General features: G+C 33.2%; 1 protein-coding gene across 3 annotated transcripts; it reads left to right on the forward strand.

Annotated features, from left to right (window-relative positions):
- The first annotated feature begins 7,358 nt into the window (after positions 1-7,358).
- On the forward strand, positions 7,359-22,291 carry LOC143054299 (proton channel OtopLc-like). 3 transcript variants are annotated; one of them, XM_076227258.1, is made up of 10 exons: positions 7,359-7,471; positions 9,749-9,901; positions 10,459-10,485; positions 12,379-12,487; positions 13,870-13,987; positions 15,072-15,342; positions 17,036-17,199; positions 18,387-18,558; positions 20,463-20,621; positions 21,061-22,291. In XM_076227258.1, exons 1-10 carry the CDS (start codon positions 7,378-7,380, stop codon positions 21,849-21,851), a joined length of 2,058 nt encoding a protein of 685 aa, XP_076083373.1. In that variant the 5' UTR covers positions 7,359-7,377; the 3' UTR covers positions 21,852-22,291. The 3 variants fall into 3 exon arrangements, with proteins under 3 accessions (XP_076083373.1, XP_076083374.1, XP_076083375.1); XM_076227259.1 differs by having other exon boundaries at positions 18,387-18,546; XM_076227260.1 differs by lacking the exon at positions 10,459-10,485.
- The last annotated feature ends 276 nt before the right edge of the window (positions 22,292-22,567 follow it).

The following is a 22,567-nucleotide window of genomic DNA, read 5'->3' on the forward strand; positions in this document are numbered from 1 at the left end:
CGTAAGTTTGTACTTTAGTAAATTTGTATACTAATAAAATGAACAGGACTACAAAATTTAAAAAGTCCATATCTGAATATTTTCTACTGTAGTCATTTTTAAAATTAGTGTATAAACGAGATTTAGAAATCAATCTCACGATACTTTTTTGTTGAACTAATTTCTTTGTTTAAACACCACGAAGCGATATATAGTTAAATACAATTGTCTTTCGTTGCTATTGTTTTCAAATGATTTGAATTAATTTGACATATATATGTCAAAAAGAAATAAGATCAACAAGTTCAAACTTTTCTTTCATAACTTTTTTTTGTACTCTGTACTCTTTTTTGTATAATAAAAATATTTAAGCTATAACCATGATATCTTAATTTTTTACATCACTATAAAATTAAAGTTGTTTGCTAAAACTGTTGATTGTCAATAATTATTGTTCGCTTTCATATTGAAACTCTACGACAATTTCCCATACTACTACTATTAACAAAAAAATCCAACAATTCCAAACTTTTTTTATTTATGCTTTTCTAAATATTTCATACTTTTTAGTTCCCTTGTGTCCGTTTAAGTTTGACTTTTTCAGTTATTTCAGTCCAATTATATTTAATTTGTATTTATAATATGTGGTTATCTATTATTGTTCTTACTGTATCTGTAACAATTACATAGGTCAGTTGCGCAAGCGGTAAGTATCCATAAAATTTCACACATTCTACGATGTAAACTCAAAATCCAAATTAAAATACATATAAATAGTAATAGTAGCAATAATTTATATATTAAAGAAATCAGTAATATATCATTTACCAATAAGAGTTGATGTGGTTCATATATGGGAATAACACGGACTCTAGATCTGGGCAAACTTATCCATTCTATATTCGTAGTTAAGATTCGGATGTCTTTAGGCAACACTTTCGAGCTCTGTAAATCCTTGATATGGTTGCGGACACAACTGATATAGCTCTCTGTAGGCTTAAGAAGTGTGTTTCCGTCTACTGGACGTAATCCTAGTTCCCTTGGAAAATTTAGAATTGCATCATACGTGTCTTTACCAAACTTGGTTAATAATTCTATGTTGGAGAACCAGTCTAGAAGCTTGCAATCCTGGTGTTAGTTTTATTAAAATAAAATATCACTGTTGAATTAGCTAGGTGTTGAAAAAAATTTGTAGATGTTATAAAAGTAAATAATTACGTTCTACATTAGGCCAACACCAGACTTTCAAAAGCCTGACATATTTTACTTCCAAATGTATGACTTAGTCGAAGAAACAAAACCCAGACATGATGAATTTAAGTTCAAATGGAATTGTCACGTACTTCTTGTTTCAGAAGTGACTATTGTTAATAAATGCCTAATCAGAATGAAAGTATTACTCTTGTGGGTTCATGGTATCTCCCTATTAGAACCAAATGCGACCTAAAGAGCCATAATTGCTAGTCGAAATGCTCTCCTGGTGCAGAAAGATTGGTACCCTTTGTGTTATAACTACCAATAGGTCGATGCCGCTGTTTGGTAGAATGATAGTCCCCGAGAGTATCATCGGTCATGTAGCCAGTACTTCGATACTGCCATGCAAATACGGATTTTGTGTAGTTAAAATTTGCTGTTGCAAAATTTGGGAAAATTTATTAAAAATAGGGAATATATCTCCCTCATGCAAAGCTCCGGTTCCTTGTCTGGCTTGGGCTATACTTCTTTTGTCCTTTTTGGTTTATAGCTTTGGAATTTCAAATATTCTGGCCTCGAGCATCACTGAAGAGACATTGATTGTTGAAATGTGCATCTGGTGCAGAAAAAATATGTTATTGTATACGTCCAAGATCACCAAGACATTGTAAATAATTTCTATAAATTATATTTGTTATTATATAAAATTCGTTTTATAGAAGATGATGGCAACTTTTTGATTAGGTTTATACGCATATCACACAATGGTACCCTAAGTGATGCTTGAAAGTGCCAAGTGAACTGATAAAAACTATACAGCAAAACGCTCAAACGAAGCTTGATTGATTGTCAGTTGCTTAACATCCACTGTCTAACTTCACATGCATGTTCTGAATTGAGATTAGAAACGGTTAAAATGTAAAGTCATGTAAAGTCATGTAGCATATTTATGTGATTCTTTATTTCAAACACGTTATTCGAAATAAAAATGTCCCACTTAATGTTTACGTTTTATAAACAACACTTAAACACTTTTTTGGATTTGTTTCAACATCTTTTAACATGAATTTCTTCCCCGAAGACGATTCAAAATATGTGCATATGTTGTTTTCTATGGAACGCCACGACTGCCTTATGTTAATAATCAGCATTATACGCAGTGTTCACAGCATTATATGAAGTGATCACAGCATTATATGTAGTGCTCACAACATTATATGAAGTGATCACAGCATTATATGCAGTGCTCACAGCATTATATGCAGTGTTCACAACATTATATGAAGTGCTCACAACATTATATTAAGTGCTCACAACATTATATTAAGTGCTCACAACATTATATTAAGTGTTCACAACATTATACGTTTTTTGTTGTATGATGAGATTGATGTATGATGAGATTTATGAATGATGAGATCATTCGGTAAACTTCGTTTTTTAGCGGAAATTACCGAAAACATAATTGGTAAATTACGGTAAATTAATGCCCAGCAAACAAATTTAAACAGTTATTATTATATATGTGATCATTAAGGCAGTATACAATATTTAAAACGGATTGAAATAAGTAAATTAAGAAGTATGATCAATTTAACCCAAGTTTATTCCACACCATGCAGGGCATTTTAAACTTATTTTGAGGATTAGTTTCACCATATTCACAACTTAATATGTATATATATTTACTAGAACACATCCGTGATATCGCGGGTCTGTGACTGAATTAAAGAATATAACTATGCGTAAGCCTTATTTTAGTATTGGTATTGTCATCTGATAAAGTCATGCCGATTATAAGATGAAGTTTTCTCTGCTTTTAACATCTTTCTGTTTGAACCCGTCGACCTGGAACTTGTCAATTTAATATTGGTATTATTGATTTTGTTTGGAAAACAAAAGTCTCTGGAAAGGAGTATTTTTTTAATCAACAGTTTTGTCCTTTATGAGTTATGAATAAAATTGAATCTTTGATTCGCTGTTTTACGTCTAACATGCTGTACCTATACGCCTTATTTTAAGTCCAGATTTTTATTATTCGTATTGTCATCTTAGAAAGTCATACTGATTAAAGTACTACAATCGGGAACAATGTGACAATGATTGAATTAAGTAGTTTCAACCCTGTGATTACGACCCGTGTATATAGCAAAATCTTAAATACAGCGTTTCGTGGTACTCCTGTCAGATGCGGAACGTACAGATAATGTAATAGTTAACAGGTGAATATATTATTGGTATCGATTCGACCCGGAACTTCTTAATTATTGGCAATATTTATTATGTGGAAAACAAAAGGGTCTGGAGTGATGTTATTTTTAATATTAGTTGTATATACTCTCAGATCAGTACTTATAGTGTCTTTTTATTGTTGGGATATACAAGTACCCGCCCACATGCACGTTCACTCTATTTTCTTGTTAGATCATATGTATTTATATTTGTACCCATCTAATGAGTTAATATAAAAAAAGAAGATGTGGTATGATTGCCAATGAGACAACTATCCACAAAATACCAAAATGACACAAATATTAACAACTATAGGTCACCGTACGGCCTTCAACAATGAGCAAAGCCCATACCGCATAGTCAGCTATAAAAGGCCCCGATACGACCATGTAAAACAATTCAAACGAGAAAACTAACAAGCCTTTTACAACTGATTTTCATAGTTCGTTCTTATGTTGTTCTGTTACGCCACTGTCCCAGGTTAGAGGGAGGATACCAACATCCCGCTAACATGTTAAAACCCGCCACATTTTGCATATATGTGGCCGTCCCAAGTCAGGAGGAGCCTTTATTTCAGTGGTTGTCGTTTGTTAATTAATGTGTTATATACATGTTAGTTTTTCGATCGTTTGTTTGTACATAAATTAGGAATATTTTTCGTTTATCATTTCGGGGCCTTCTATAGCTGACTATCCGGTATGGGCTTTCCTCATTGTTGAAGGTCGTACTGTGGCCGTTTAGCTGTTTAAAATTTCTGTGATGTCATTTTGTCTCTTGTGGAAATTTGTTTCATTGGCAAGCATACCACTTTTATATATATATGTACCGTGCAAACTGACGAACAAACGTAGTAAACGTTTTATTCATCCCCACAAACTCAATTTTCATAAGAGATGATAACTTTAAATGAAAATGTTAAACAGGGTCTTGAAAGGGTAAATTTTTCTATGAAAGTTTAAATTTCTATATAAGACTGCTGATCATATTTAGAAGACAATCTTAGTATTTGCCGTGCTAAAAAGCTTGTAAAAAATGGAATAATTGATGTAAAGTTATGTTTTAACACCTACAGTGAAATGCTTTAAACTGCATTTTCCATATCTGTTAGATACTTATTCATGTAAAAATGCCAAATTCTGAAAATCGATGCCAAAAATGACTCTATCATGACATATATAAGCTAGCGTATTTTTAAAAGGTAATTAAGCTTTTTAAAACTGAGTACGGACTATAAAGTGGCACCTTGCTAAATTTTTTCAGTAGGAAATGAACTCGAGAATATATCTTACAAATTTTCCTACGATATTTCATTAAATAAACTTTTTATTATTTAACTTACATTTTGCAATTCGTATTTCTTACGACGAACAGAACTACTTCAATCATTCACCTCTCAGTTTCATCTTTTCTTTACTTATTTCAATCAGTTTTAATATTGTATGCTACCTTATGATAACATGATTGTAATACCTTTTTAAATTTGTTTGCTGGGCATTACCGTAATTTACCAATTATGGATTCGGTAATTTCCGCTAAAAACGAAGTTTACCGAATGATCTCATCATTCATAAATCTCATCATACATCAATCTCATCATACAACAAAAAACGTATAATGTTGTGAACACTTAATATAATGTTGTGAGCACTTAATATAATGTTGTGAGCACTTAATATAATGTTGTGAGCACTTAATATAATGTTGTGAGCACTTCATATAATGTTGTGAACACTGCATATAATGCTGTGAACACTGCATATAATGCTGTGAGCACTGCATATAATGCTGTGATCACTTCATATAATGTTGTGAGCACTACATATAATGCTGTGATCACTTCATATAATGCTGTGAACACTGCGTATAATGCTGATTATTAATATAAGGCAGTCGTGGCGTTCCATAGTTTTCACATGTATTTTTTGTTTGTTTGTGTATAAATATAATACTACTTCAGTGAAATATGGACGTCACACTAAACTCCATCTAAATGAACTTATCATGCTTATCTCAAAACAAAAAAATAAAATACTAACAAAGGATATAATTTATGCTCCTGACTTGTGACAGGCGCAAAAATGCGGGCGGGTTAAATGAATTTTTGATATCTCAAACCTCCACCTACACCTTTAGCTAATGTAGAAAAACACACGCACAAAGATACACATACTTAAACTTCAGTGGAGATCACTTCTAACCTTGCATTAGAACTGTCAGAATAATCTGTCGTATAACTGTTCTAAACTGTCCTAGAACAGTTATGCCTAGAACAGTTCTTCCCTAGAACATTTTTAAGTAGAGCTGTTAGAATCAGTTCTAGGTAGAACTGACCAAATCAGTTCTAGTTAACACTCTAGGGATCAGTTCTAGGGTAGAACTGTATAAAACTGTTCTACGAAGAACTGTCCAAATCAATTCTAGTCGTAGAACTGTTAGCAGAACTGACCAAATCAGTTCTAACTGTAGAACTGTCAGCAGAACTGATTAAATCAGTTCTAATCGTAGAACTGCCAGTAGAACTGTCAGGATTGTAGAACAGTTCTAAATGACGCCACTGCCTGCATATAATATAAATTATATTCTTATGACTTATTTATATTCAAGACAAAGAGTTCTTAAAACTCAATTCTAGCCGTAGAACTGACCAAATCAATTCTAATCGTAAAACTGTACTAGTCGTAGAACTGTTCTAGCCGTAGAACAGTTCTAGTTCTAGGCAGAATTGCTAAAATCTGTTCTAGGGCAGAACTGTCTATAAATCAGTTCTAGGTTTTAACTGTTCTAGCTGGAACTGTCTAAAAGGTGTCAGGATGCCAGTTCTACATACTGTCCTAGAACAGTTCTCCTGACAGATTTGATGAGAGGTTAGAAGTGATCTCCACTGTATGTTAAAAAGAAGTCCGAGTCGGAATAGGTAATAGAAGAAAAAAATACTAAAATGACATATAGGTCTAATGTGTCGGGCCTAGGTATATACTTAAAATTGTATAAAATATTGAAAACAACACGTTTAATAATTTCATGCAATGTACAATGTATGCAATGATACACATTTCGCTATGATAATGAATAATTATTTACTTCATACTTTCTTACTTACATTGTATAAATATAAAACTACCTGAAGGTCAGTTTGGTTAATGTAAAAGTTCAACCACGCTCATTCTTTGTGGTATGAGGCCAAAAAAACACTATTAGTAAGGTTGTAACTTATAACACCTTAAAACTAGATTTTTCTTGATGTTTGTGTGTTACAGTAAAATTAATGATTATGTTTACAACCTTAAGCGAATTGACACTCATGACCTCGCTTAAAAAACAAACTTGGTAAATTAACATACAAAAAGAATTATTTAGTGAAAGTAAGAAAAATACCTACAGGTTAAATTAACCGTGAAAAAAATAGGAGAATACGTCTTCATGTAATTGAATAATCCCAGCAGGTTTGCAATACAGAGATGTTTCATAAGTAGTTTTACAAGTCTAACTGCACATCCTATAACTTATCTTTTGACAAATATGCAAAATAGTGCAATTGCATAAATCAAGCGTTTAAGCTGATGATAAATATCTCCATATAATGAAGTAATCCCAGCAGGTTTGCAATAAAAAATAGTTTGATGAGTATTTTAAAAAAACTAACCTGCATTACAGGATTTAACGTTTAATTTCTTCTTCTTTTTTTAATAAAACTTGAATTTTTGTAAACTGTTAAGTTTAAATTTAGCGAACAAATTTTGTTTTGAATTTAAATTTCATATATAATTTGTGTATCTTGATATTTGCGCCGTTTAAAAGTTTGAAAAAAAAACCCAAGAAAAACAGTAAGTATTTCGTACAAGCATTTTTGTTCAAGGTATTTTTCAACTAAGTGTGTTTTGTCATATTCTTTGGGTCATTGGTATTTGGACTATTCTTTTCATTTCTCCTCTCATGTTATAAGTGTACTGGATGTTTTCCTTGCAGGATGACATGTCGTCGGAGGTAGAGGCTGACCAGACGCTACCGCCCACTCGACAAGGACTTCGTCGATGCAGTAGTGCGACCTGTCTTTCGGATGGAAACGGTAAGATATTGAAATTTTGCTAAATGATAAGATGGGTATATATAAATAGGAAGGCATGGTATGATTACCAATGGGAGATATATCCACCTGAGACCAAAGGGACGAGGATGTAAACGAATTAAATGCATGAATTATTTTATTAGTTGTTATTGGCTTTGAAATAGCTGTCAGTAACTGCGAGTGCTCTCAGATATGTGCTAAGTGTCTTTATGTTGTTGTTGTTGGATATACATGTACCCAGCCACGTCCAGTCTGTGGTTTTGTTAGGTGTATTTCTATTTGTATCTATTCGATGAGTTAAGTATTTCAACTGATTTTAACAGTTCGTTCTTATGGTGTTCTGTTACACAACTGTCCCAGGTAAGGGAAGGGTTTGAATCTCGCTAATATGTTGAACCCCGTAACATATATGTATGTGTCTGTCCCATATTAGTAGCCTGTAATTCGGTGTTTGTCGATTTCGGTGTCATATGGTCTCTGTCCTCTGGTGAAGAGTTGTCTTATTGGCAATCATTCCACATCTTCTTTTTCATATTCATCAGTAAACATGATACCAAACGTTAGGGAAAAGTCTAAACAAATTGAGTTAAATTAATACTACGAAAAACCTTGCAATGAATACGTATTTTTTCACGCGGGCTAGTTGCAACCTTGGACTGTATACTAGTATAATAGTCCCAGTTGCAACTTCATTATAATTCAATACTAGAGCACAATGTGTGTATCTTTCCGGAGAATCGGAAGTGATCTCTGGTTCCTCGGTAAGTCTTCAGTTTCTATTTTTTTTACTGTTGTTGACTGTTTGTCTTTTTTCCCCTTTTCCCTTTTATTGAGTCGTTAAGTTTATTGTCAATTTGGTATCTGTCAACTCTCTTTTATAAATCATTATAATTGCATGTATTATCTGTAAAGCGGAAAATATCTTAGTTCGGTTCCATTCGTCCTTCAATGCAATATTTCTCAATAAACATTTTATGCTATTTTTTTTATTTTTTTTTTTATTTTATCTTAGTTTTCATTTTAAACTCATTTTATTTTCAAATGTGTTTTGTCAGATTGTTATTTTCATTTTTCTAGTAGTTGCAAGATTGTCCGATACCGCTGTTATTGGTCTGTTAAGCTCTGGTGGTATTATCAGCTTAGAAGTCTACGCTTCGGAACTGATTTGACTTATAACATATTTTTTTAAATCAGCAGTTGATTCACGTATATATTTTTAGAAACTAAGGTTCCAGCTCCTTCAGGAAAGGAAGATTATATCACATTTATAAATGATTTAGCAATGGTGTTGTGTCCCCCCTTTTTGGTCGGATATAGCTCTTCGGCTATTCGTGTATTTATAAATTCTTGCACTAAAGAACTTTTGGGAATGAATGTTTCTAGGCAGATAAACACAGAACAGTGTTTCGGACACACCATATTTATAAAGCGTAATTTTTGTATTTAAAGTCTGTTTCTAGGTCATATGTCCGTTTATTTTGTCAACCCCCTTTCACCAGTGGCATTCAAATCACCCGCTCTTCATTCCTGTCGCCCAACTTTGTAGAACTTAATTAATTACAATGTAAGTCCATTGTAAATTGATCTCGGCGGGAAATTTGTTGTAATGAGTGAAATTTGACGTCAGCGAACACTCAATTTTGTTTTCTTAAATCGTTGAATTGCTGTCACTTAAAAATATACCGAACACACTTAATTTATTCAAAGACATATTAAAATTTGGGCTTTTATATTAAAATATGGGTAGTAACATCTCTACATTTCTACTTTTTTCGGGGGATGGGGGGATTCTGTAATCTTCAGTAGTTCAGTGAAAATAGACGTCATACTAAACTCCAAAACATATAAATGAACGAAAATTGAAGAAAAACATACAAGACTAATAATGCCAGACGCTTCTGACTTGGGACAGGCGCAAATATGCGGCGATTTAAACATGTTTTGTGAGATCTCAACCCAACCCACTATACCTATAGCCAAGAAATAATATCAAGAAATACACAGCAATACGCACTGTAAAACTCAGTTTAAATGAAGTCCGAGTCCGATGTCAGACTAGACATAGGTAACAAAATAAACTAAGCAAAATGACAATAACACATACTAAATTAACAAACTAAGACCATCTAGCAGTTACTGACAAGCCACCTCCAGAACTCAATTAAACTGATTGCAAGATAATATCGTCATCATATGTATATATATATACCTACAGTGTAGTATGGAGATTAGTCTCCAGTATTCATATTAATCAAAGTTTTTTTGTATTTGCTTTAGCTTCCGATAAAACACCACTGGAACATCCCGATCTCATGAGAGTGAGACATCTGTCATTTATAAAGGGTGCAATCAAGCCTTGTTTAAAATCACCAAAGAAAAAACAGGACGGATCTGGAAGTATAGCATCATTGAATTACTCACGAGGTCGAGGTAAATTATAATAATTTCAGTAAAAACTAAAAGTAAAAAAGGGAGTACTTATTTTAAAAATGGTTGTATATTTTGACTCGAGCAGAGTGAGGATATACTATGTAATTGATTGCTTATTAAGATTTTTTAAAGAAAAGATGCAACCTCCGCCTCCTAAAAATGCGGAATTTGTTCACTTGTTTGTGTGTCTATCGCCAATCAGGTACTTCATCGATGGTGGTTTTATTGGCACATAAAGTCAGAATAAACTGATAAAAAGGCAGGACAACATTTCGTATCCTAGCTACGGCAACCCATCCCCTATAAAAATCAAATGGTAGCTCCTTGATACTCCTTCATAGACAAGACAAGACATTTTCAATGACTTGGCATTTTGAATTTGTTTTGTTGGTTGTATGTTGGTGGGTTTCTTTTGTAGGTGACCTTTCGTAAATTACAAAAACAAGAAAAAGAAGTATTGGTTTAATAATGGGAATAACATTATTATAATTTTCTGTAAGATAATCCAAACTCAATGTGAAACTAATATGTGAAAAGTGGATAGTTGCTAATTTTAGTGCAAAGATTCGTTTCAAAAGGCTCAGGTAAATATGCATGATCAGACATGATCAAACAAAACTGTTATTGTAATATAAATATAGGCTAGTAGTCTTGACTATGTTTTAGTTCTTGGCATTCTAGATTATGTAATACTGTACCGTAACTAGCTAGATGGTAATAAATGTATTGCTTGCATAATACTCCACTGTAGCTGGTCAATCCCCAGTCGGATCAAAATCTAACCTCTCAGCGCTCCCGTTTTCTGATGTCTTTCTTAAATTTTAAAAAAAGAATGTTCTGATACTGGATATGTTTTATATTGTGATAACTATTGCAGATTTTTATTTCGAAAACCCATCATGCTAATGAACAACTCGGACAGCTTATTCTTGACAAAATAACAACATAGACAAAACACATAGGACAGCTAACTCTCACGCAACATTCCAGAAAACGGAGCCCTGAGAGGTTTGATTTTAACCAGAATGGTCAATCCCATAATATGTTTCTAGTGGTTATTTTACAATGCACGTGCTTTGTTTTTTGTTATATATAATCGCGTTGTTTCATAAATGTTCCGTTTCATTTGTTTGAATATGTGCTGCTTTCTATTGTTTTTCTTTTTTAAATAATACAAAACGGCTCTCAGAAAGCGGAAACTTTTGGTATATTTGATAATTTTTTTTATAAAAGTATATCAGAGGCAGTTCGTGTTCCATATTCTCTTTGCCGGTTTATTAATTCTAGTTCAATTACTATATGTATGCAACAATAGTACAAGGGCAGAGTTGTCTTGTTGTTTATAAAATTTTATTGAGAGAAAGGTAACTGAAGTCTAAATATAGACATTTTCTTCTAAACCAGCTTGTTTGTGCATGTGTCAGATGCGAGTTTAGATATAGAGAATAAAAAGATTCTAATGGATACATTGACCAACATTGAAGCCTTAAAGCAGACTGAATTATATACAACATCATCAAATATTTTTTTCTTTGGAGGTTTAGATATTTCAGTTGCAGAAGGGAATTTCTAGACAAACATTTACTATAGAAAGATTTTTGGTTTCCTACTGTTAGTTTTTGGACGGTGGTGTATTTTCGGTCCCTTCCTGTGGTGTGTATAATTTTTAACTCGTTGGCTATGTCCGTGTCTGAAGTGTTCGTTAGTTGTCTACATTATCTTAAATAGTCAGTTCATAGGCATCATGACTCATCTCCTAATTGTATAATGTCTAATAGAAGTCGAAGTATTACATTGTTAAGCAGAAGTCTTAAATTATAATTAATTTACAATACGTAAGTCTAATCCACGGTTAATATATACTGTACTAATAATCATAATAAATTTTCAGTAACTGTTGACATACAACCAGATATAGTGACATAATTTATGTTTTATTTTTAGTTGTATTAATTTTACAAGCATTATAAATACGCAGTTGAAATTCATAATCAGATAAAAGAATATTAAAGGGAATAGGTCAACGATCGAAAACGAGACAGCTACCAACGAAAAAAAAATATAGATGAGGTATACTAGTCTAGTAGTTACCACAATGTTGTACTTATGGTTTAGCCTCGTTTTGGCTATTTCGGCTCGTAATTCTTATACATCCTTGACTTTCAAATATTAAGTTTTTAACGTTCCTGAAGAAGGCAAATCAAGAAATAATTTATCAATAATTCAATATTCAATTAACAATTAGCAATAATTTCGCATTTTAACTGTTAAGGATAAAAGTAAAATAAAAAACACATTTTAAAATGGTCTATTTGTTAACAATTTGCCAAGGAAAGTCCTAAACTCAAGTACATGCAGCTAGACCAGTGCAAAATCGTTACTAGACTCAACGATAGTACTAGTGATCTCTATTTATATGTAACTACATCAAGTTTTAAAGGTTTCGTGAAAAGTCTGTGAAAATATTTTATTTTCAGAATCTGACAGCGATATGAATGACGACATATTTGAAAGCGCCTCTGTAAGATCGGAAGATATCTTTCTGTCATCTGAACAAAAACAACAGAAAAATCAGTCTAGCTTGTTGTAAGTATATCATATATGCTTATTGTATATTTATAGTGTTTTTATTATTGCCCTCTTATTTGTCCAAGGTCTGTAGTGATGGTCGAGGAAGTCTGTAATGGCCCAAGGCAACGTCGAGAGCCATTACAGACATCCGAGGCCATTATTACTGACCAAGGACATATAACAGGGCCATTACAAAAACACCCATTTCTTAATACATTTATTAACAAACTGAACAAAAGTGTATGTGTTGCTGACAACTTGATGTACTCTCTTAATCTTTTAATGACAGTTTAATTTGAAGAAAAAAAATGTTGTACTTCACCACGATAAAGCTTTAAATATACCAAATATCCAAGATATTAAGTTTAAAGAAGTTATGTGTTGAAAAACAGAATGAACAGTAATCCATTTAAATATGGTTCTTTAATGTTTGTTGCTGGTTACTAAATTATATAGAATACAAAAAGGTATTATACTCTTTACAACTTAATTTTATCAACTTTATTAAAAACCCTAACTGAGCTTAATACAGACAAACTGGACATCAATACAAGGCCATTACAGAAAAACAGGGCCATTACAGAAAAAACAGGGGCATTACAGAAAATATGTAATTCTTTATAAACCGTCATTTTTGGCAATAATGTACTTAGTTGGTTAATAAATTAAATAAATGAATACTACTTGTGGTAATATTGTTTGAGTGTTAAAATGTAGTCCGGTGAACAAGTTGTATGAAGCGGGAAAATCTTCGTTCAGGGGGGTTACAGTGTTTTTATTTGACCTTCCATCAGTCATTCTGTCAGTTTATCATGCAGTAACTCATTTCTTTGTTTTCGTCAGGACAGCTTCTTCATCTCAGTCGTATCCTATGCAAAATAGGATGAAGTTTTACATTTATCAAAACCGCGGATGATTTATAATATAAGAAAAATCTAAAAATCTCTCCGAGCAGAGGAGGGAGTTTGCAATAATCTGATTTCTGAGCTTACACCTGAACATTTTATTTTTTGTGTGCCCCATTTATGGTCATTATGTTTTCTGGTTTGTGCATCCATTCCTTCATTTGTTCATCCCGCCTCGGGTTAAAGTTTTTGGTCGAGGTAGTTTTTGATGAAGTTGAAGTCCAATCAACTTTTAACCTAGTACACAAATTCCCTATGATATGATCTTACTAATTTTGATGCCATACTAGAGTTTTGATCTCAATTTTACGGTCCACTGCACATAGAAAATGATAGTGCGGATGGGGCATCCGTGTACTTGGGACACATTCTTGTTTATAGCTATATTTTAATTGTCTTACAATCAAATGCGCTCTGGTTTATATTCAAAAGTCACCGACAAAATAACCATATTTAGTCAAATAATATAAAAAATATTTCATATGTTTTCAGAGACAGTTTTGTTTTGATCCTAAGTGGTTTGTATGGTATTCTGCTTGTTGTGATTGGCTCTGTCGTTCCTATTGCAGAAACATTTGTTCATTCTTATGTCAGACATATCACCTTTGAGGTAAAATACTGTACAATAATTGAAATAGTATAAGCGACAATTTTGATGAAATTAGTTCAATTCCGGTTTTTGTATAATCAAATATGTACTTTGATGATCTTTCAATTGAATTGAAACAATTTACGAACCTGAATTTGCATGAAATATTTGCTACTGGACGTTAACTAAAATTGTAAACTTTGATTTACGGAAATATGACACAGACAAAATTCGTTTTATCTTAATAAAATCTACAATTTCTAACATTCATTTTTGTACAATTAGATAATATGTAGTAATATCCATATATTTATCAGAATAGAGGAATTATTTGTCATGATGCAGTTGAAACAAATATGCACCACACATGTTGTTTTTTTTTTTTTTTTATGGTTTGTTTGTTGTTTTTATGTTTTTCTATATCTTTTTAAACTAACATAAGTCTCTCGCAGGGTCAAAAACGACCTTCGACCCCTGGGCTTTTTAGAGGCGACTTCCGACCTGAGGGCCTTCTACAAACGACCTACGACCTGCAACCTGTAAAATTGGGAAAAAAAAACGACCTCCGACCGACTCAGTTCTCTGTGTTGGGAAAAACGACCTGCGACCTGTACATTTCCCTTAAAAACGACATCTCGACGAATTTAAAAGTTACCTTGCTACCTGAGGGGGTAACCTGTGGGAGCCTCTAACATGTTCTCTAACTTTTTCGTCAGACAATTAAGTGTAAATTTGATATTTTCAAGTACAGACAACGGTTTTATGGTTGTATATGATGCATTATGTACTTACAAATCGTAGCAAGCAAATGGACATTCTTCCACAAAATGTAGATGCATTCTTGAGGCGGATCCAGAAGTTTTTATAAGAGAAGGCCTACTGACTGCCTAAGATAAGGGCTGCTCTAGTTATGCTTCAGTGATTACCTATATATATAAGTAACAATAATTCCCAGCCCCTAGCTCCCCTCTAAATCTGCTTTTGTATTAAAGTGATTTAAATCGATGTATGTACATGTAGTTTTTAATGTGTAATATCTCGAACCTAACGTTGACTCATAAATTTTTAATTATAATCACGAGAAGTGTTTTTTTTCTACTTGTAGGTATTTTACATATATCTGTATGCAGTCAGTATCTGCTTCATTATCTATATATACATGTTTCTTCTGCACGATTCTCCCGTAGCTGTTGGAAATCTCAAAAGAAGTTTGAGCGAGCGAGGCAAAAAACGTCTTGGACCCTCATCGCCAGATACTGAAAACTGCCTGCCAGATACATGGAGTCAGATCTCTCGTAGTAAACGACGAAAAATTACTTTTAACAATACAATGAAACAAACTGCTGCAAGTTTTTATCTGCGACTTGGTGCAGTGGGTAAATTATTTTTTTACAGTAGAAAAATACCAATGAAACGAAATATAAGTTAATATTTTAAAAATCAAGATTACAATACGAAACGAAATAATCAAAATCGACTTCGAACGAGTTTTGTGTCACATGCTCATGTGACCTTTTAACCTTTTATTTTTTATAATGTTATACAAGTATTTGCTGAAGCAGGTGGTGTAAGCATAGCTAAGGCATTATTCAATGTTAACAATGTATGAATGTACTTAATTGTTTTAGTGTTAAAGAAATTAAGAACTAATGACAAATCAAAGTTTCCTTGCTAGTGAATAAACTTGTAATAACTATAAAAATAAGAAGATCTGGCATGATTGCCAGTTATACAACTTTCCATAGAGACTACATTAAATCAGCTACGTCACCACACGACCTTCTGCAGTTAGCAAAACCCATACCCGTATATGTAGCAAGCTGTAAGGCCTCGACACGACAAATAGTGAAACATCCAAACGCGTAAACTAACGGCCTGATACATGTATGTGTAAAAATCAATAACCGAAAAACAAATATGATATAAAACAGTAACTAACGACATTTACTGAATTCTGACTTGCAGGCATATACAGACTGTGTGTGTGTGCGGGGGGGGGGGGGGGGGGGGGGGGGGGGGGGGGGGGGGGGGGTTAAACATGTTTGCATGAGCCCAAGCTTCCCACCTACACAGGGACAGTAATGTAATTAAATAACAAAATATACGCTTATTCTTTTGTTAGATATCTTTTTGTTTTATTCACATTTGAAAAGTTCTGTCCACAAATCTACTATAATGTGTTTGCTGTAGAAAACAGTGATACATGTACTTGCATTGTGTGTTAATATCCAGTGGCGGATCCAGGGTGGGGGTGGGGGGGGGGGGTTCCGGGGGTGCGCACCCCCCCTTTATTTTTGCCGATCAATGCATTTGTATCGGGACATATGTTTTGCACCCCCTGCACCTCCCCCCCCTTTGCCCTGGGTTAGCACCCCCCCCCCCCCCTTTCGAAAATTCCTGCATCCGCCCCTGATATCTATATCTTTTTCAGTGTTTGGAATAAGTTGTATGGTACTAGAGGGTCTATACAATGTTAATATTTAACTCTATTTCAGTGTTTGGAATAGGTTGTATGATATTAGAGGGTCTATACAATGTTAATATTTATATCTGTTTCAGTGTTTGGAATAGGTTGTATGATATTAGAGGGTCTATCCATTGTTAATATTTAACTCTATTTCAGTGTTTGGAATAGGTTGTATGATATTAGAGGGTCTATACAATGTTAATATCTTTATCTATTTCAGTGTTTGGAATAGGTTGTATGATATTAGAGGGTCTATACAATGTTAATATTTATCTCTATTTCAGTGTTTGGAATAAGTTGTATGATATTAGAGGGTCTATACAATGTTAATATCTTTATCTATTTCAGTGTTTGGAATAGGTTGTATGATATTAGAGGGTCTATACAATGTTAATATTTATCTGTTTCAGTGTTTGGAATAGGTTGTATGATATTAGAGGGTCTATACAATGTTAATATCTTTATCTATTTCAGTGTTTGGAATAGGTTGTATGATACTAGAGGGTCTATACAATGTTAATATCTTTATCTGTTTCAGTGTTTGGAATAGGTTGTATGATATTAGAGGGTCTGTACAATGTTAATAATTATATCTGTTTCAGTGTTTGGAATAGGTTGTATGATACTAGAGGGTCTATACATTGGACAGCTCCTAGAGATTTCACATTCTAATGATCCATGTGCTGCTTTAAGTATGATTATCAGACCTGTCCTCAAACCATGCTTTACCTTCTCTCAATTGTTCTTCATTTTCAGAAACTCAAAGGTGAGTTATACTCATTTTCAGAAACTCAGAATTATACTCATTTTCAGAAACTCAAAGGTGAGTTGTACTCATTTTCAGAAACTCAAAGGTGAGTAATAGAATTGAGAATGGAAATGGGGAATATGTCAAAGAGACAACAATCCGACAAAAGAGCAAACAACAGCCGTAGACCACCAATGGGTCTTCGATGCAGCGAGAAAATCCAGCACCCGGACGTGGTTCTCGGCTACATTTTCTTTAAGGTTGACCTTTATTTCGGGAGCTTGTGACACAGAGGTACAAATAATCAGATTTACTTAGAATCTGAAAATATATTAATGACAAAGCTCGACAAAAACGTACCAAAGACTTTTAAGAGTTATGTCACTTATCGTTGATGGTAAAAAGAATCGACACACATGGTGTAATCTATATATATATAGTTTCCACATACATGGAATATATGCGTCGACCACAGATTTTTTTTCACGTTTGTGACATATAAGTGTGCTATATTTTCTTTACAATTAGAAAAACATTGGTTGCAACTAGTATAGCAAGACCATCTTACCTTTCCAATACACAAGATTTCAATGCCAGTGTTTTTGGTTTGATTTTGCGTGTTGCTTATATTTGGTTTTCTGTGAGGTAATTTTTGATCTGCTTATTGTTCACTTGTCAAAAGACCATGTTTTTTTTGCCTACATATGCTCTTCAATTTTTTAAACCCTTGGAACCTACTTCCGTTTTTCAAATAAGTTGAAGAGGAATAACACACAAAATCTAGCATTTGGGTCCTCTACTTTTAAGTATTACAAACTATACATATTTTTATCTATTTTGATTTTTTTTAAAGTATTTATACCCTTAGTCTGTTAACTGCACGAATAAAGTAATTAATTGTATACAGGACATATTTTAAAAGGAATAAAACATAAAATATGTTTTAAAACATTAGTTATTTTATATTTCTTAAAATATTGCAATGTATTACATACAATTGAGAGGTTTAGCTAGCTATAAAACCAGGTGTAATCCACCATTTTCTACATAGAAAAAGGCCTGTACCAAGTCCAGAATATGACAGTTTTTGTTCATTCGTTTGACGTGTTTGAGGTTTTGATTTTGACTTTTGATTACGGACTTCTCTTTTTGAATTTTCCCCGGAGTTCGGTATCTTTTGTAATTTGACTTTTTACATATTACAGATGGTTGTTTATAAGGGACGATCAATAGCTAGATTTGGCTTTATGCACATGGCTGCAACAAACATCTGCAGTTGGTTTAGATCTATTGTCATGGAAACATTACAGTCGTTTGCAGAAACAATCGCAGAACAGAGACTGCAGACAATAAAGCTTGAGCAAGGTAACTATAATGGTATGTAAATAGGATTGCAGTGAAGTTGGATTACGGGGGTTAAAACATCCCCTTCTTTCTGAACGATCAATGAGCAATGTATTTGAATGGGAACATAAAGTTGGAACACACCCTTTTATCCTAGGTTGGGAACCCCCCTTTATAAATGGCTGGATCTCCCCCTGTGATAGTACCATACAAATTAAATATAATTACTCTCTTACACACACTATGCCGGCTAAGTCTAGCAGTCAGTAAAAGAGGTTACATGTGGCTGTTTTATGAACGTACAATGTAGACCTCCGAAATGACAACAAGAAAGAAAACTCTGCTGGATCAATCGAAAACTGTCTATATATTTATACCGGTAACAGTAAATATTTAGTTTCAAGTTTAAAAAATACTTGCTGTAGAAAATATTATTGAAGTCTAATATGACTCTTTATAAAATTTTGTCAATAGTAAAATTGAAAATGAAAATGGGGAATGTGTCAAAGAGACAACAGCCCGACCAAATAGTAGAAAACAGCCGAATGCCACCTATAGACCTTCAATACAGCGGGAAAATCACGAACCCGGAGGCGTGCTTTAGCTGGCCCTTAAACAAAAAATGTACTAGTTCAGTGATAATGGACGTCATACTAACCTCCGAAATAGTATAAATGAACTAAAAATAAAAATCAAACAAAACTATCAAAGGCCAGAAACTCATGACTTGGGACAGGCGCAAAAATGTTGCGGGGTTAAACATGTTTTTAATATCTCATTCCTTCCCCTATACTTCTAGTCAATTCAGAAAAAATAAAAAACACACAGAAATACGCACAGTTAAACTCATTCTTCTATTATATTTTACTTGTTTTTAATTCACTCATAGGATTGAAAGCTTTCTTTTTTAATGATATCTAAAGTAAAAAAATATAAGCCAACAGTCTTACAATTTTTCTCTCTATACCTGTATATATACTCTGACAAACTATGTAACTACAGCACAATAAAAATAATGCACCTTTTAAGGGCAATGTACAGTAAATGGGCTATGTCATAGATATTGTCAATGACCCCTATTAATTATTTTTCATTATTAAAACGGCAATTTATGTATGAATAACATACCTTTTATTATAATGAATTTATGGATTTGTTATTGGAGATTTGATTATTTTACGACAATTTAAGGACACTTTTCGTCAATTGAATGTACTTTCTATAAACACGTTCGCCTTTTTATACCCCATTTATGGGCATTATGTGTTCTGGTCTGTGCGTCCGTTCGTCCCGCTTCAGGTTAAAGATTTTGATCGAGGTAGTTTTTGATGAAGTTGAAGTTCAATCAACTTGAAACTTACTAAACATGTTCCCTATGATATCTTTCTATTTGTAATTAGAGATTTACCCCATTTTCAAGGTCAAATGAACATAGAAAATGATATTGCGGATGGGGCATCCGTGTACTTGGGACACATTCTTGTTTTGAAATATTTCATTCAGTAATATTTCAGAAAATACAAGATAAATACATTATTTTTTCGATTTCCAGCTAAAGGTTAACAAGCCAAATTTGTATGCAAATTTTTACCAAAATCTACGACTCAGCCTATTATCTGTACCTTGAACTTAACATGTATAAATTTGAAAATTAATGTCAACTATTGCTAAGCTTGCACTTATTGTCAGCAATAATCAATTCATTGTTTCCCCTATTGAACAATAGTGCCAATCTGCTTAAATCAACATCCTAGATCTAAATCAAAACTTTAAGTACTTTTTCCTGCTACTTTCTGGCACTGTATAATACAGTAGTATTTCTTTGTATTTAATTTAAGACTTTATTCCAGAATCCAGTAACATAACCGATACTTGCACTGTATAAATAAGTGGTATTTCTATATATAAATGTATTTAATTTATGTTTTATATTTCAGAATCCAGCAACATAACCGATGTGAGCCACCAATCTGTGCATATCAGACTACCGCTTACTGAGTTTTCCTGTCGCTATAGTAACATGATAGGAGGGATGTTAATGAATTTCAGTCATTATCTATATCCGTTCTGTATAGAATATAGTGTAATTTGTGCAGGTTTGTATTTAATTATTTTTTGTATCTAAATCGAGGTAATTCTTCAGCAGACCTCATTCGTCTCAACTCGGCCGATTCCGTTCGAGAGTACGGATTCTACAGGTCAGTCACCTTCACTAGTTAAAACAATTCGATTGTTCGATGTGCTGTTAACTTTTCTAGCCAAAACCGGTTGGTAAACTGTCAATCTTAATTATATGCTCAGTGTATAGAACGTGCCCATCCCCACTAACTATACAGATTTTTCATCAATTTTCTATAGGAAAAACCCGAAAAAATGACAGGCATAGTCAGTTTAGACTGCTAGATTCCGAACTAAAAAAACCTCAATATTAACAGGCTACTGATACTGCACAATAGATGCACTCGCCAAAAAACTCTTCCTATATCATTTGAAATTGAGAAACCAATATTTTAATATGTTTTATTATATTTTTAGGAATTCTATATGTCATGTGGAAAAACATAGGAGTGAAAGAGAAACTGGTTATCAGTGAATCGGAAGACAAAGAAGAAAACCGACAGAGACATAGAATGAGCGTGGATTGTTCGGGGTCAAGTAGAGGACTTTTTCTAGGAATATTTGTGTTCGTTGGCATGGTTTGCAGTATGATCGTGTTTTACGTCATCAGTAAGCATGACCCGGACGCAAAACATACCGCCATTATTGTACATTCAACAGAAATCATCATATTGTCTTTTGCAATGGCGGCAATTATTGGTGCGGCAGTGAGCATGCGTAATCTTCATTTTATTTGGAAGACAAAAGACATGCTTGAGGAGACACTAATTTTAGTATCAATGACGGGACTGTACATGTTTTCAATGTTCAGTTTAATCGCAGCGTTCTTTTACAAAGACACAACTAAAGGTGTTTTAATGATTATCGTTCACATCTTGATGATATGTGTCGCGACTGCGCAAACTATATTTATGATTTTTGGATTACGATTGTCTGCAAAAAATGTGAATCATGTTAAATCAAAACCAGGAAGAGAGTTTGTTACATTCTTATTGTTGTGTAACTTTTCTTTGTGGTTTATTGCGACGTTTGAAATTCAAAAAGCAGGACATAATCCGCAGCAACTGGAGTTTTATGGCGCAAAAGCCTGGACTATTTTTACACATATATCCGTACCACTAGGAATATTCTATTTCTTTCATTCTACTGTTTGCTTATCGCATATTTGGAAACATGCTTGGAAGTTCAAGAAAATCAGCAAAATATGATTAACAAAAACAGAGCATTTTACAGAAATATGTTTAATATTATACCGTAATATGCTTTTTATGTCATACCGTATAGTGATTTCTGTGGTGTACCGTTTTATGCTCTCTATAGTGTGACATATTATGCTTTCTATGGTGTACCGTATTATACTTTATGCATAGTGTACCGTATTGTCTTAGATTACCGCGCTTGTATGCCATAGCTTTCAGTAGATTATATTCTAACAATTTTTAAATTGAATTATAATTGTATATTATATTTTTTTGTCACTTTAAAAAAGACCACTTGAAACTTGAATGTATAATTTGAATTCTTCACAAGAGACCAAATATCATACTTAGATGAAACCGACCACACAGGTTATTATACGATATTCAACATTTCACAAAACTCAAACCGTATAGTAAGCTCTAAACGAAACATGCATCGAACAATCTTACTAATTTTTAGTTTTCTATGTTGTGATTTGTGTTCTATTATTTGACTGATTGTTTTTTTTTCTTTTTTAACCATGGCGTTGTCAGTTTATTTTCAATCTATATGAGTATCCTCCTGTGGTATCTTTTATCCCTCTATTACTCTTATATGAATGGCTAAATGTGGTCTTCATTTTTTTTTTATCGTGTATAAAACTGAATTTTGAATTATATACATAAATATCACTGAAGTATTAAATGCATTTTGTTTCAAATTAGTGTATTGTTGATTGAACACA

The sequence above is a fragment of the Mytilus galloprovincialis genome, chromosome 12, assembly GCF_965363235.1.
Source record: "Mytilus galloprovincialis chromosome 12, xbMytGall1.hap1.1, whole genome shotgun sequence".
Classification (NCBI taxonomy): domain Eukaryota; kingdom Metazoa; phylum Mollusca; class Bivalvia; order Mytilida; family Mytilidae; genus Mytilus; species Mytilus galloprovincialis.

What these genes read in the sequence shown, in the direction of transcription:
- LOC143054299 (XM_076227258.1), top strand. Translation starts at nt 7,378, where the DNA reads ATGTCGTCGGAGGTAGAGGCTGACCAGACGCTACCGCCCACTCGACAA. An exon ending in TGAGCAAGGTAACTATAATG is followed by an intron (nt 18,559 to 20,462) that starts GTATGTAAATAG and finishes TTTATATTTCAG; the next exon opens with AATCCAGCAACATAACCGAT. An exon ending in ATATAGTGTAATTTGTGCAG is followed by an intron (nt 20,622 to 21,060) that starts GTTTGTATTTAA and finishes TTATATTTTTAG; the next exon opens with GAATTCTATATGTCATGTGG.